This window comes from Hipposideros armiger, unplaced genomic scaffold (genome assembly GCF_001890085.2).
Source record: "Hipposideros armiger isolate ML-2016 unplaced genomic scaffold, ASM189008v1 scaffold_228, whole genome shotgun sequence".
Taxonomy (NCBI): Eukaryota; Metazoa; Chordata; class Mammalia; order Chiroptera; family Hipposideridae; genus Hipposideros; species Hipposideros armiger.
The window spans coordinates 124807-140772 of NW_017731578.1; the positions used below are offsets into that span (position 1 = coordinate 124807).

Here is a 15966-nt window from a genome sequence, read left to right on the forward strand (position 1 = left end):
CGGGAAGAGCACAATGATCACAATACCAACATGGGCCAGTGAAGCGACATCCTCCACAACTAGACTGAAGAACAAAAGGACAGCAACTTGTCTGTACCCCTTCCCTGATTCCCCAACGCTGTTCCCTCCTCCAATTCTGCAATAAAATCTTTGGGGGAAAAAAAAAAATTTGGTCCCTCATAGTTTTTGGTCCTTCATTAGATTTTATTCCTCAAACCTTGTAGCGTGAAATCGGCAGTACTTAAGTAGGAACGTATTACAATCGCTATTGTGTTGGGATGGTCACAGCCCAGAAACACGCATCAGATATATCCTGGACACCTCACCTGTGATCTCAGTGCCTCTGTAAACATCCTGTGCCAGTTCTTCACTGGGCCACTGCTCTTCGCCCTTCAGCTCCTAGTATACTGTGTGTGTGTGTGTGTGTGTGTGTGCACGCGCGCGTTCACGCATGTGTACACCCCTTTTACCACACTGCCCTCACAGCTGGCACTATGCCAGTCTGCTGACCATGCATGTGAAGGCCTAACGTAAAGGAACTAACTAGTCAGTTAACTACGCTGTCTCTATAAAGTGCTTGTAAAGCAGTGTTCAACTATAATTAAACTGCTTCATAGGTTAAAGGGTCTTTCTGTGGACTGGTCGGAGAATTAAGCTTTTTTTTTAGCTGAACCATCCTGCCCCCTGTTGGCAGCTCAGCGGCAGCTCAGCTCAGGCCGGGAATTGAACCACTGTTGCTCAGAGCTCGCACTCTTGAGCAAGCTCTTAACCAACTGAGCCACTCGGCAGGCCCTGAAAAAGATAAATCTTATTCCCCCACCCCCACCCCCACCCCCACCCCAGGGGGAATTCTGGCTATCGGAAAGAGGACAATGGGGCCTCCGGGGGCCCCCGCAGCTCTCCCGTGCCGGGCTGGCTGTAGGCTGGCTGCTTTAAGCGGGAGCAGCAGCACTGCCAGCTCTGCTCACAGCTGCAGGAGTACTAGGGAGGGGGAGCGTGAGGGCTCTGCAGGCAGGCTGGCCCGGGCTCAGTGTGGGCATGCTGCTAGTTCTCGCTCTCACAGGGTGGCTGGGAGGCTGAACGAGTCCCGATGAGCAGTGTTCAGCGCCGTGCAGGGCATGTGACACGGGCTCAACACACCCAGCTCTGCTCCACCAGACGGCCTATGCCAGCTTGCGCTGCCTCGTAATGGACCTTCCTGCAGCGCCAGCCCAGACCAGCCTGTGAGCACACTGCCTCTGTGAGAGCTCGTCTGCAGATGTCACCACAATGAGTGACGTGAACAAGCAGTCTTGCTAAGGCAGGCCTGGGGGTTTCTACAAGGACTCCAGAACCCTGATGGATCACACAAAGACGTTCCTCATTAACTGATAGAACTTAGGAATTATGAAGAGTATGAGCATCAAAACAGAAAAATACCAGAGGACACAAGACAACTTCAGGGTTATTACATGACTGTCAGCGGTTAAACTTCACTTGGCCATTTCTGGGGCAACCCCACCCTGGTAGAGTGTGAGAGTATGTGTGAGTGAATGAGTAAGAGTGTGTGAGTGAGTGTGTGTGTGTGTGTGTGTGTGTGTGTGTGCGCGCGCGTGTGAAAGAGGAGAGGGCAAGTGTGTATGAGTGTAAGGTATTTCTCATTCTCTCCCTAAGCACGTCTGAATTCTGATCCACTCATGAAAATAACAGCTGGTAATAGTAAGATTTTAGAGGGTCAAGTGCCAGTCCCCTCAACAGCTCCGTAGCCTCTGATTTTGTTTATTCACATGGAACCATGTGCGATGCTATACACCGTAAGTCAATCCCTACATTTAAATGAGAAGGTGATGTGATTCCCTGCCCATAACCATCATATGGCGAGAACGTAAAAGCCGACATCGTGACACTTTACCTTTCACACGTGTAGCACTCGCAGAACTCATTATTCTCTCCAAAAAACCCATCTCCATAGTAACAAGATATTTCTTCTCCAGGTTCAATATCTCTCAGAGCCTTCACACATGCTGTATCGCGACCAGTTGACACAAACTGAAATAAAATTAACTCACTCAGAAACTTGTGCTTGAAGCAGAAACTAAATACTTGAAATAAAAAAATGTTATGCTTACCTTACAGTTAGGTCTGCAATCTGAAAAATGTCCAAAAGATAAAGTCAATTAACTGTAGATAAGATCTGAAACACGAACAATTACAGAAATCTGAAATAAGCTTTCCGTATAATTTTATGACTTTTGATAGATGTTTAGGTCTCAAGTAAACTACAAGAATATTTATTTTAATAACACTGGGGGAAAAATATACTTCCAACCCACCTTTAAGGAAATATAAAGGTCTTACTCTGCTTGAAACGATCATTCTAAGTTTTAGCAGTACTGCCCCATACGAGAGCTAACGCCTGAGAAATGTCGCTTACCATGGTTTATAAATGCAGCAGGACCAAGCCAGAGCTGAGCACAGTTTTTCCTTGTGGAATACATGACACTGAAGTCGTTTTCTCCATGTCTAAGTAGCATGTTCTCCTCAATTTCTGAAAGTTCGGCAATACAACCCACCAGTAATTCTATTTTGTCATTTCGTTTCCTATTTAAAATATGTGATGTTAAAAATTACTAGTAATTATAAATAATAAGGCTGCTTTTAATAAACTAAGCCTGCCCAATAAACACAAAGAATGGAGACCTAGCCATGCATACTTTAGCTGATGCACTCAGACCCCCACCTGGAAGCCGTGGGTACCTGTGCTGCTGTCTTGTCCCTGTAAGAGGCTCCAGTATGCAGGACGGGCCCTGGGCTACCTATGTCACAGAGTCCCCTGTGGCCCCTGGCCTAGTGTCTTGCAAACAGGAAGGACTCAGGTGCCTGCTGCACTGACTCAACCTGCGGCCACAGGGCGAAGGAGACAGGGACCAGTAGGAGCAAAGGGTTATGAGGACCCGGAACTGGGATGCCACCCTCTGGAGCAGCACCGTCCCACAGAAGTGTAATGCAAGACTCTTCAATTTTCTAGCAGCCACATTAAGACAGTTAAAAACAGGTGAAACTACCTTTAGCAATATATTTGAACCCAATACACCCCAAATACTATTTCAGCAGCTAACCAGTATAAGAAATATTAAGGAAAAACATACTTTAGTACCAAATCCGGCATGTATATCACATATACAGCATTTCTCAGCTCAGACGAGCCACGTCACAGGCTATGCAGCCACACACAGCTGGAGGCTGCTGTACTGGACAGTGCAGCGCTCCCTAGAACCCACAATTGCAAGCTCCACTTGCATCTGTAACACGGAGTCGCGGCAGCTGACGAGCAGGCTCGCCAACATCCCAAGACAACACACACTCATGTCCACACCACCCCAGCCTGGGAGTGATGCTCTCTGCCCACTCCATTTTCAGGCACTTGAGCTTAAACTTTCTGCTATAAAAAATATTGGGGTGGTATAGAGGAGGGAGCTACATGTTTCTTTGGGAAAAAGGTAGGGAACCGGCATCAGAGCAAAGAAGATGTGGTCACATATTCTCTCTTTCATGTATGGCTGTCATCCATCCAAGGAGGGGTCAACTTGACTACTTTTATTTAAGCTGGCACATGCGTATTTTTAAAGCAGGACGCACCGGGAAGTTCCCACCCATAAAATTCCTAGGACCATGAAGGCCTCAGGCCTACCTCTTGTCTAGGCCAGTAAAGGACTGCTCTGGATGCCAGGTTATCCAATCCCACATGTCTAACCTTTCAGCAGTCCCATCACCGAGCAGGCATCCACCCAACAAAAGGAAAACACAAAGTACTGTGGCTTAGACACAGGATCTGATTCAACTCAGACTTCTAATTCCAGTCAATAGAGACTGCAATCAAGAACAATCGGTATACCCCGGTCGTTGGGCCAAGACACTGGCCCTTTTAGGGGAGCTCTGGCTTCATTCCTTCCCAGGACTGTCTCAGCACTTGAACAGTAATTTAAGAGAGAATTTTAAATACGATTATTTACGGCTTTATACTAGTGTAATAGTTACCACTCTTTTGTTGCAACTATTTTGGCTCCATTTTGTTCTGATGAGTATCTATTACAAGGCAATATTTCGAATCCACTGTCAGTTGCAAACATTCGCAAGTAAATGAACACCTAAAACAGAAAAAAATAATTGATATTAACTTTAAATTGTTTATCCTGCTAAACTTTTTCAGAATTATAAAAGCAAACCACCAACAACAATGTAAAAAGTTGAAGATCATTAAGTAACAAATTATGCTGGTATTTAAAAATTTTATATATTTGAGTACTACCTAATGGCTTGGCCGTGTTACCTTAACATTTCACAACGAATCTCACTTCTAGATGACAAAGTTCTTTCTTTGGCTAGTCATACAAGTGATCTTATATGTTATTAGATCTTCATATGATTAGTTTGATGAAAAACTGATTTAAAGTTTCAGTGTTAACTAAGATTCAGGCTTTAGTTTCCTTTACTCTTAACCAAACAGATAAATAGTATTAATCTATTAATGAACCTACATGTTCCTTGAATAATTTTTCCTGCATTTTGTTTTTGTTCAGGAAATAGTGCCGTGCCCATTCGCCTGAAGTCAAACATTTGAAGGCTTTTTCCAAGTGCTCATCTTTCTTAAAACGTTCAATGACTTCCTTTAGTTCTTCTTGCCTTCCTTTAATAGGTCGAAATCTGAAAAAAATCAAAATAACTTTAATTATGTGCCATCATCTTTGTGCCACACTGTTAAGAGATCTTGAGAAAGAGATAGTCACCTAAAACCCACCAGAACAAACAAAAAGAGAACAATCAATAATCTTGATAATTCCTACTCAAGTAATATGGATCACCAGGAAATATAACTTCTTTCTTTAAACTGCATTTTAATACTTTTATTTCATTGTTAGCTCATTAACTGAGAGGTGACCAGATGATTCAAACAAACGGTGTCTGATTCAGGCTTATACCAGCCATCTCCTTTGGAAGGTACAAAATGAAAGACCTAGAACAGAGCTCATCTAACTGAGTGTTAGAAAGACCAGAATTTTTTAAAACATGCAAAATCAAGCCAGAAGAGTGCCAGGTAATGAGCTTCAGAAGAGTGATGAAGCAAACAAAATCATGCCATAAACAAAAACATTCTCCATGTACGCAGTTAGAAAAACCCCAGACTAAGCCTCCTAGTGGGTCTTGAAATACACCTTGATGTTCTAACACCAGGTCAAATTAATCTTTGACAACTACATTCAGAGAACAAATAGAATGCAGAGTACAACTCTAGCAACGCTATTACTAGGTTGGCGATGTAAGGAAAAACTGTTGGGGTAGAATTTTAAAAGGCGTCTGTTATAAAATCAGCTATAATGACTTCAGCATGTTACATTTCTAATCATATAATAACACCCTACACATTTATGGTTTAAGTAAGACTTAAGTTTGTAAGCCCCTCATTCTAAAGTTGTAGTCTTGATAAAACGTGTACTATAATTAAAGGTACTTGTTGGTCAATAATATTTTAGGAAATAAATCTTGGAATCTGATTTTTTAAAAACTTCTTCATGCAAATAAAAAAGTCAGACTTGGAAAAAAAAAAGGTACTTGGATCTGAATTTTAATATTTCTTCTCATGCCAATTTCATTTGGCTTATTTTCCCAAATAAAGTTCTTTTTCTAAACATCCAACCAAAAAAGGAATTATAGACATTCAAATAAAATACATTAAGAAAAAATATTTGAACTAGTACACATCTTACTCTAACAATTAAAACTGCTCGCCTCATAAACTCAAAAATGCTAAAACTGAGATAAGATCTAGCACAAGCTCCAGGCAAGGAAGCACTGAAGCAGAATATTTTCTAGAAAAGCTTTCATAAATGTAATCATAACATTTCAGTAAGATTTTAAGCCACAATACTTCACCAAGGATTACTTAGTAGGTGCCGTGTACACAAGGTGTTATGGTGAAAAATGACAGACGACATGGCCACTTCCTTCAGTCACTGACTGGACACCTCATTTTCCCCTGCAGGCCAGTGCCATTTTTAAGGTGTACATGAACAATGTTATGGTGTAAGAAGCTCCACAATGGAGAATTTAAGCAAGACTAAGACATGCACATGCCTCAAACAGTTAAACAAGGCATCAATATGCAAATACATGTTAATAAGGTACAAACTACACTGCTATAGTGCTTGGAAGTGTGGAGATTAGAAAGTGTAGGGTCTGTTTGGGAAGGAGTTTTGGAGTTGACATTGATATGGACCATGAGGAGAATGGTGAATTCAGTTTTCTAAAGAAAAAGCAGAATATACTATAGGCAGGAAAGAACCAAAAGAAGGCAGGCAAAGTGAGAGGAACTCTAAGCAGAGGGTCTCAATAATGGTAGATTCCGAGATGAACAGAGGCTGAGGGAAATCAGCTGGCCAGCAACAGTAAAGGAAGCAGTAGAACGAGTAAGAGGGAGACATGAGGTCCAGAACAGGCATAGTACTGCTTCCTGGGCAGGACCGCTTACGGTCTTAAGGTACATAATGAATGCATGCTGACACCTCCAGGAACTTGTTAGCTACAGAAAGGCTCTAGTTGCAGCAAGCTCTCAAGCTGTTAATATTAAGCAGAACTATCTAAGAGTTGAAACACATCCCAGAGATATTATGTGAAGAAATGGACAATATCTTATTTTCCATACCAGCCCTGACAGACAGATGGGTGGAAGTCCTTTAAACAATTCAGAATGTCTTCAGAGTGTCAGAATACGATGTCAGAGAACCACCCCTATAATAATCTAAAGATGTGCAGAATTGTGAAAGTATCTAAACTTCCATGCATTTATAATAGTAAACTACTTCTCTGTAGATATCACAAGTGAGTTTTGTCAAGATTGGGTTCTTAAACCCTTCTTGCTGCAACCCTATGCTGAGGGTTATTTGCAAAGGAAGGAGGTAAAACCACCAAGCATGTTAGCTAAGGCATACCATTTCAGGCGATACAAAACATGAAACAGCGGGAAAAGGGTACCCCATGTTTTTGTGCAGTGAACAGAAAATCAAGAGTTCACTTTGAGCAAATACAATGAGTAATCCATGATGGTAGCGGCAAGGCTACAAACGACAGAAAGAGCCAAACAATCTCTATATACTCAGTGTGGAGTTGACCAGAGGTGACACCCTATTTTATTATTTTTTAAGATTTTATTGGCGAATTGTGGGAGGGGAACAGCGTTGGGGAATGTGACACCCTATTTTAAAAGAACTGCATGGCTCGGCACACTGGCAAGTCAGAGTCAGCGCTAAATTCACCTACCGCTTTAAGAACACGAGAGAAGCCCCAGGCCTGGAAGGGCCGCTGGCTGCTCTGACAGGCTTCCTGTGTGCTCCCCATCCTGGAAACACGTCCCTTGCTACCTAAAAATGCCTGTCAGCTGGGCTTAGTTTTGCTCACTCTTTGCTGATGATGCCCAACAAGCTGCACCTGAGAAGCACCACGAAACGAGCAGCTCTTGGCTTAGTAACCTTCTGCCTTCCGTGCTTCCTGCTTCTGCTTTCCTGACATCTATCGGCTTCAACACAAACACAACCCTCAGAACGGTCACTGGCCTCCCATTAACAAGAACCTCCATCTCACTTAACTGTAACTTTCTGTCAAAACTTACTGTCACAGTTGGCCACTATGGGCGTCAAATGACAGGGAGGCAAAGGAAGAAGAAAATGGTTCTGGGTGCAGACAGGAAGGGGAAAAGACTGTTATTTTCCATAATCCTAAGAACTACATCAACAGCACCTGGCTGACAGTTCGAGTCAAATCCCGTTATAACAAATACTGCGGGGAAACAAAAATGATTTAATGACATAAGACTGTTAAAACGATTGGGCCAGAGCAAAAGGCACTGAGGACTGCAGGGAAGACTACGATAATTTCCTATTATTGAGTAGAAAGATACCCTCTGTCCTCTCCTTCATCACGACTGCCCTAAATTTCCCCAATGAATTGCACAAAGTTCTCTTCACAGCACAGTTCTTAAGGTTAGACGAAAACTCAGACGATCTATGATCTAAAACAACCCCCTTTGTCCATGAAAGCAGAATGGGGCCCAGTTAGGGCTGGTGCAAGGAAGGCAGGCCTGTTAGCCAGGCCTTTCTGGAGCCTGCTCTCTTATGTGGACTCTGGGGCCCTCTTGTGTCGTTTCATGAGGACAACAGGGTCTGACCTGCATTTGCCATGGAGCACCAGCTGAGCCCAGCCAGAGACCGTGCTGCTGGTATTCCAACAACACAGCGAAAGGGGTGGCCGCAAATGAATACTTTCAGATTTAGGATCTGGGGGGGAAGTGGGGTGGCAGGGGAGGCACGAGAAACAGGTATCTGGCATTTCCAAATCAATATGCCCCTCCTCTCTCTCGTAACACAAAATTTATTATTTTAAATAAACTAAACATTTATTTTTCTCTCCCAACACCTCTGATCAAGGGCTGCTGTAAGAAATAAAAAAAAACATGTCATTTACAATTTACAATAGTTTCTTATTAAAAGGGGCAGAAGAAAACATATGAATGCACACTCCCACACACCTGTTCCCCACTCTTTCCAAGGACTCACTTCCCAGGTTTTCCTGCTATCTGGTTTTTCTGTTTCCAAACCCAAGAGAGCACTGTGGCAATGAAGGAAAGCTGTAGACTGTATTAGCTGCACTAGCGTGCCCTTCCATTAGCATGTACAGTCAAAGCTGACTGGAGGGAGGGAGAACCAGGAGGGGGGCAGAAAAGGGAGCAGGGGAAGGAGAAAGGGAGAGAGAGAAACATGCGCAAATATTTCAGATACAAAATAAGAAAACCATGAGGCAACGCTCTGAACACATTCCCCCTGTGACGGAAGTTTACGTGGCGCTGCTGACAGGAGGCCTTAGAGCCACAGCTCTGCATCCTTCGTTCCTTCTTCACCTGGAAACGAACCACTCCTGGAAACAGACCTGGCTGAGTCTGCAAGCAGCACTCAGCTAGTCCCATGGAGGGAGGGACTCCTGATCTTTCGATGAGAGGTTTCTCCTAAAATTCCCATTATAAAGAACAAGTGGTTTTTTTTTTTCAATATAGCTATTACTAAGACCAAACTATTTTAAAAAGTTTGCAAAATGTTCTAAAACTCCTGTTTATGCTGACACCTCCAATTACTTCACAGAAAAGAACATTATCAAGGCTGCGAGAGGTTAGCGGGCATCTTATTATTGTTTGTAATGCACTCTACCTACCTCACAGGGTTGTTGTGAGGAAAACTGTCAGATTTTGAAAAATGCCTTGAGCTCCTCGAAGGAAAGGCGCTATAGAAATGCAAACACAAACAACAACAATAAAAAACTATTTGTATAATTTGTACTCGTAATTTCTAGACACTTATAATATTAGATGTAGCAGAAAATCCTTAAAACACTGTGATATTCAAGAACTTTATGAAGCCATGGGTAGGCTCAGCACCATACCAAAAGCCAGGATGCTCCAATTCTTTTCTTCCCATATATCATCATTTTACCCTTGATTGTATTACATTAGAAGGTCTAAAAAGTTCTTTCTGCTTTCTAGTCAAGCACGTAACTTCAAAGTGACATTTAAAGTGATTTATAAATTCATGTCCAACAGTGGATATGAATAATCAAATACATAAATAAGTACAAGACAAATCAGAGGGTGACAGTAGCGGAAGGATGATAAGGGCTGTACAGGCTGAAGTCTGGATTAGAAAAACCAAGAAGAGTCCAAAGAAAAAGTGCCCTGACTCCTCTCCCTTCTTTACGATGTGACTTCCTGCTCGGCTCGCTGTTCGCCTGAGACTCCCCACTCTTCAGGATACTGTGAGCGCTCTGGGTCAGGAAGCCTAAAAGGGGGCATTAGTGCAAGCATCTGCCCCTGCTTTACAATCTCCATCTCCTCACTCTGATTTTTATAAAATGAGGTATTACTAACAATCTATTCTCTGGCTAAAAGCAAGAACTTAAGTTTCATAACTGACAAATGGAACTAAATCTATTTCCCAATAAACTGAAGTTACTATTGTGTTTATACCATTTCTAGTCATTCATGCTACCACTCTGACTGGTTAGTAAATATAGGCATATATTAAGATTGAAACACGTGCAGTCACAATATAGCTAGTTTGGGAAATTCTCAAATCATTCAGCATCTACTCTTTCTGAATACAGTTCCTGGTGGTACACTAAAGGAAGTCGAAGGGAGGAAAAAGGCATAAAAAAAGAGAAACTAAAACCTGACAATCAAATTACAGACGCAAAAACATGAGAACAAAGAGACCAGTTATACAAGCAACACACAGACAGCTTGTAGAATTAAAATGCAAGCTCCAATCATATCTTCGAGTCACTTCTTTTGTACCCCAAAGACAGAGAAGTCCATAAGCTAATAACTTAAGACATATTTATGATTACTCAAATAAAGCATTATAGATTTTCCTTATTTTCAATAAAATAAAATAAATTTTCTTTGAAAAGATGTAAGTCAACATTCTGGTCAATTCTTGCTCAAGAGATGAAGAACCAGAACGGATAGTTTTATTTTCAAACAAGCCCACTAAGATTAAATGGAAATGTATGCCATTCACTAAGATTAGTAAGTTTCATTAATAAAATTCTGTGTATTCCCCAAATTGATATTTGCCCCTCTAAGGCAGGAAGCTATTTAAATAATCTCTCAAGTTCATCCCAACTTAGCACTTCATTTTAGTGAGTAAAGATACATGATGACAGGAACTTACATGAAAATATGAAAGGCACATTTTTTACCTGAATTACCTCTTTCTGGATTTAGAATGTAATTGATAAATGAATCACACAACATCTTATTTTAATTTCAGCAAGGGACAGAATTAAAAGGGGAAAAAAGTGGACACAAGATTTTCCTCTAATCACCTTTACTCACCCATTTCTATCTTCCCCACCTAATAATGATCAGTGACTAGCCACCTGGTGACCAAGTCTTCTAGAGCAGTCGCTGACACTGGAGCCACAAAACACCAGTGCTAGTGTGACAGAGGCGGGAGTGACAGTGGCCCGGAATCTGCTCTACATGCTAAATCCCTATGCTTTTTCATCAGACTTGGAAATCCTCTGCCATGGAAGTTAAGAGATAAAGAAAAGTTGTAAAGCTCTGAATTAGTGTTTGGTGGCAGTCAACTGTGAAATTACTTAAGAGCCTTTTTGGGGGCAGATCTGATGTTCAAGGGGATTAGAATAAAGAAATATAAAGGATGACAGGTTTCAAGAGTGGTGTAGTAATAGTTTATATAGTACTCAACAAAGCACTTACACATCTATTTTCTTATCTGCACACCGAATATAAGCACGTCTTTAAAAATGTTCACTTACTTAGCTGAATGCTTAGCTAAATCTCAAAGATTAAACATGACGACAAAATTCCCTATGTACAGTGGCAATTAAAAGTCTGCAATAAAATCATGAAAAAACTGATGTAACCTAAAGTAGAGAAAAAATCATATACATTGTCAACGTTTTACAGGATGCATATAAGATTTTTCTTTTGGCTAATTATCATCGACATTTAAAACAGAAAATAAAGATGCTCCTCCAGCTTTACATTTTAATAGAAATATCCCGAGACAGAATAAGAACACAGAATTAAAACTGACAAGACTCTTAGAAGCTTTTCTTGGCTCACATGTAGAAAATACTTTTACAGAAAAGAACTTTCCTTTAATGTCATTTTAAATTTTGAATAAAAGTAAAATTAGCCACCTATTTTCTTAAATTCAACATCATCTGTTTCATCAGGATAAAGACTTAAAATTACCTAGTATTCATTTTGTGCGTTTGAAAACCTAAATAGGGATCAAGAACCAAACTGGTGGCTAAGTCATCGTTTTCACAGAGCTCCTTGGCAGACATTCCAGAAGATGGTACATATCGACTCTGTCCTTCAAATCCTGAATTACCATTACCTGTGAAAAGAAAAAGAAAAGTAACTCAGAATGAAAACTACTTAAATCTACCTTAAAAACCTTTAGTTCATTGCCCATTCAAGCTAGTAATCAAGAACTGAAATCACTTTTTTCCATCAGTTTTAGTAATTAAGAGTTTAGTACCTTTTGCATAAACATAAAACCAAATGCAGTAAACTAACCGAATTGTTGAGTATGTTGGCTAGCAGATGATGTTACCAGGTTTCCCAAGAACAGGGTCTGGACAGTTGTGAGGATCTTTGGCTCAGAGGCCTTACTGGCCCCTGCAAGGAGGAGCTGAGAAATGGGGAGAGTGGGGGTGTTCGCGAAGGTAGCAGGAGAGCATAAAGGGCCCTGACAGACACAGCTGGGGTGAGGAGGAACCAAGGGGAATGTAAGATACTCTCTGCAGTAAGTGCCAGAAGGGTAGCTCTCAAAAAGATGCCTCGAGGAGTTAACTCCAGCCTCCTGCTTTTGGGCAGACGAATGACTATTATTTCTCCCTCTGCTGGTAACAGGCCCAGAGGTTAAGACACTGGCCTATGATTACAGAGCTAGGAAGCAGAAGTGAGGAAAGGAGAGAATGACAGGCCTATTTCTAACTGACCTAACTGCAACAAATTTTGAAAGAATGGATAAAAATTGGAAAGTGACTGACATATACGTGTGACTGAAGTAACTGGGTTTAACTGGAAGACAAACAATGTGAAGAGAGGAAAGGGAGGCCAAATGTATGTATGAAGTTTCATCAGTGCTGATTTCAGTTTGATGTATAAGCCACTGACGGTCTTTTCAGGAGTCAGCCAAGACGCCAGCAGTGGGACTTGAAGCCTCTCAAAATTCAGACTGGAAGAGCGAGAGACACAGTGAGAGGTGTAACCTTCTTGTCATCTACTCTTTCAAAAAAAACAAAAACGAAACACTTACATGTAAGTCCCTGATAAAGGGCAGGTATATGTTTTGCAATCAAATTATTGCAAATTATGTAGGTAAGTGAAAGCTATCAAATCACTTTATTTTCTGTATCAGCTTTATTGAAATATAATTCACATAAAATAATTCACCCATTTAAAGTGTACAATTCAATGGTTTTTTTTCTTTAACATATTCACAGAATTGTGTAACCATTACCACAATCAATTTTGGAGCATTTCCTCACTCCCAAAAGAAACCCCATACCCGTTAGCAGTCACTATCCATTTGTCCGTCCCCACACAGCCCCGGGCAACCACTAATTTCCTTTCTGTTTCTATGGATTTGCCTAGTCTGAAGATTTCAGATAGATGAATCATACAACATGTGGTCTTTAGTAACTGGCTTCTTTCAGTTACCATAATGTTTTCAAGGTTCCTCCACGTTGTACCATGCATGCATCAGTACTTATTATGGCCAAATAGTATTCCATTGTATGGATGGACCACATTTTTGTTACTTCATTCATCAGCTGATGGACATTTGGACTGTTTGCACTTTTTGGCTATTATGAATAATGTTTCTATGAACATTCATGTAAAAGTTTTTGTTTACATCTGTTTTCAATTCTCTTAGGTACATGCCTAGGAGTGAATTGAATTGCTAGGTCCTATGGTGACTCTATGCTTAACCTTTTGAGGAATTGCCAGATGGCTTTTCAAAGTGGCTGCACCATTTTATGTTCCCAAGAGCATGGGATGAGGATTCTAAATTTTCCATATCATCACCAACACTTGTTACTATCTGTCTTTATGACTGTAGATATCCTAGTAGTTGTGAAATGGTATTGTATGGTTTTGATTTGCATTTCCCTGATGACTAATGATTTTGAGCATCTTTTCATGTACTGGCTGTTTGTTTGTATATCTTTGGAGAAATGTCTCTATTCAGATCCCTTGCCCATTTTTAAACTGGAGCTTATCTTTTATTGTTGACTTATAGGAATTCTTTGTATATTCTGGATACTAGTTCTTCATCAGATATATGATTTGAAAATACATTCTCCCATTCTGTGAGTTGTCTTTCCACATCTTGATGGTATGTATCCCTTAAAGCACAAAACTTGGCAACTTTGATGAATTTCAACTTAACTTTTATTTTTTCTTTTGCTCCTTTTGCTTTTAGTATATTAAGAAACCAGTGCCTAATCCAAAGTCATGAAAATTTATGCCTATGTTTTCTTCCAGGAGTTTCAGTGTTGGCTTTTAATTTAGATCTTTGATCCATGTTGAGTTAATTTTTCACATGTAGCGTGAGGTCGGGTCTAATTTCATTCTTTTGCATGTGGATATCCAGTTTTCCCAGCATCATTTGTTGAAAAGACTATTCTTTCCCTACTTAAATTTTCTTGGCACTCTTGTCAAAAGTCAACTAACTGCAATCATGAGAGTTTATTTCTGAACTCTCAGTTCTATTCCATTGATATATGTCTCTCCACATGTCAGGATAACACTATCTTGAATACTGCAACTTTGAAGTACGTTTTGAAACTGAGAAGTGCCAACGAGTCCTCCAACTTTATTCTTTTTTCAAAACTGTTTTAGTTATTCTGGGCCCCTTGAATTTCCATAAGAATTTTAAGATCAGCTTGTCAATTTCTGCAAAGAAGCCAGTTGAGATTTTGATAGGAACTGCATCCAATGTACAGATCATTTGGGGAATGCTGTCATCTTAACAATACTAAGTCTTGTAATCAATGAACATGTGATGTCTTTCTATTTATTTAGTTCTTCTTTAATTTTTCAGTGATGTTTTGTAGTTTTCAGAGTATAAGCATTACACTTTTATTGTTAACTATTTTTCTTTTTGATGCCATTGTAAATAAAATTGTTAACTTCTTTTTTGGGTTGTTCATTACAAGTGTATAGAAATACAACTGATTTTTGTATACTGGTTTTGCATCCTGCAACATTGCTAAACTTGTTGATTACTTCTAATATTTATTTAGAGGATTCCTTAGGGTTTTCTATATACACAATCAATTAGTCTGCAAATACAGGTTGTTCTGCCTCTTCCTTTACAATGTGGATGCCTTTTAGTTCATTTTCTTGGCTAATTGCCATAGTTAGCACCTCTAGTACAATGCTGAATAGAACGAAAATGGATTTTGTATCTTGTTCCCGATCTTAGGGAAAAAACACTTAGTGTTTCACTATTAAATATGACATTCACTGTGGGTTTTTCACAGATGTCCTTTATCAGGTTGAAGAATTCCTTTTTATTACTATTAGTTAAATGTTTTTTCCTGAAAGGGTACTTGATTTTGTCAAATGCTTTTTCTGTATCTATTGGGATGATAGTATGTTTTTTGTCTTTCATTCTCTTCATATGGTGTACTACATGAATTGATTTTCAGGTGTTAAACTAACTTTGCATTCCTGGAATAAACCCCACTTGGTCATGCTGTAGAATCCTTTGCATCTGTTGTTGGATTTGGTTTGCCAATATTTTGCTGAGGATTTTTATATCCATATTTATTGGAGATATTGGTCTGTAATTTTCTTTAGGAAGTGTTCCCTTCCTTTCTATTTTTTTGGAACAGTCGGTGAAGAACTGGTATTAATTCTTCTTTTAAACATCTGCCAATATTCACCAATGAAGCCATCTGGGCCTGAGATGTTCTTGTAGAAAGTATGTGTTTTTTTTTTGTTTTTGTTTTTGTCTTTCTTTTTTTTTTTAAAGAGTTTTATTGGGGAATTGGGGGAATGGGAACAGCACTGGGGAATTGGGGGAAGGGGAACAGACAAGTTGCTATCCTTTTTTGTTCTTCAGTCTAGTTGTGGAGGATGATGCTTCACTGGCCCAAGTTGGCACCATCATTGCGCTCTTCCCGGACGAGGCAGATCAGTCGCCGGCTTCTGCACGGCCGCTCACTGCGGCTGCTGGCCGCTCACGCTGGCTGTTGGCTACACACGGTAGCCCATGGCAACCCACTGCATCAGAGGCTGCAGCCTATGCCGTCGCCGGCGACTCACGGCAGCCCAGCTCCAGGTTGAGCTGTTGTTCAGCATCTTAGCTGTGGAGGGCAGTGTCACTGACCCTCATA

At 40.5% G+C, this 15966-nt stretch overlaps 1 protein-coding gene across 4 annotated transcripts in view; it reads right to left on the reverse strand.

The window, feature by feature from the left end:
* KMT5B (lysine methyltransferase 5B) overlaps positions 1–15966 on the reverse strand; it is a 55385-nt gene that overhangs the window by 16077 nt on the left and 23342 nt on the right. For 3 of the 4 annotated variants that reach the window (XM_019654701.1, XM_019654703.1, XM_019654702.1), the window contains 7 exons: positions 11801–11948; positions 9235–9303; positions 4518–4683; positions 4018–4127; positions 2414–2580; positions 2109–2128; positions 1892–2028 (listed from right to left, as the gene is read on the reverse strand). In XM_019654701.1, the coding sequence (XP_019510246.1) occupies positions 1892–2028; positions 2109–2128; positions 2414–2580; positions 4018–4127; positions 4518–4683; positions 9235–9303; positions 11801–11948 (817 nt within the window). The remainder of the gene's footprint in view (positions 1–1891; positions 2029–2108; positions 2129–2413; positions 2581–4017; positions 4128–4517; positions 4684–9234; positions 9304–11800; positions 11949–15966) is intronic. The other variant, XM_019654704.1, reaches the window with a different exon arrangement.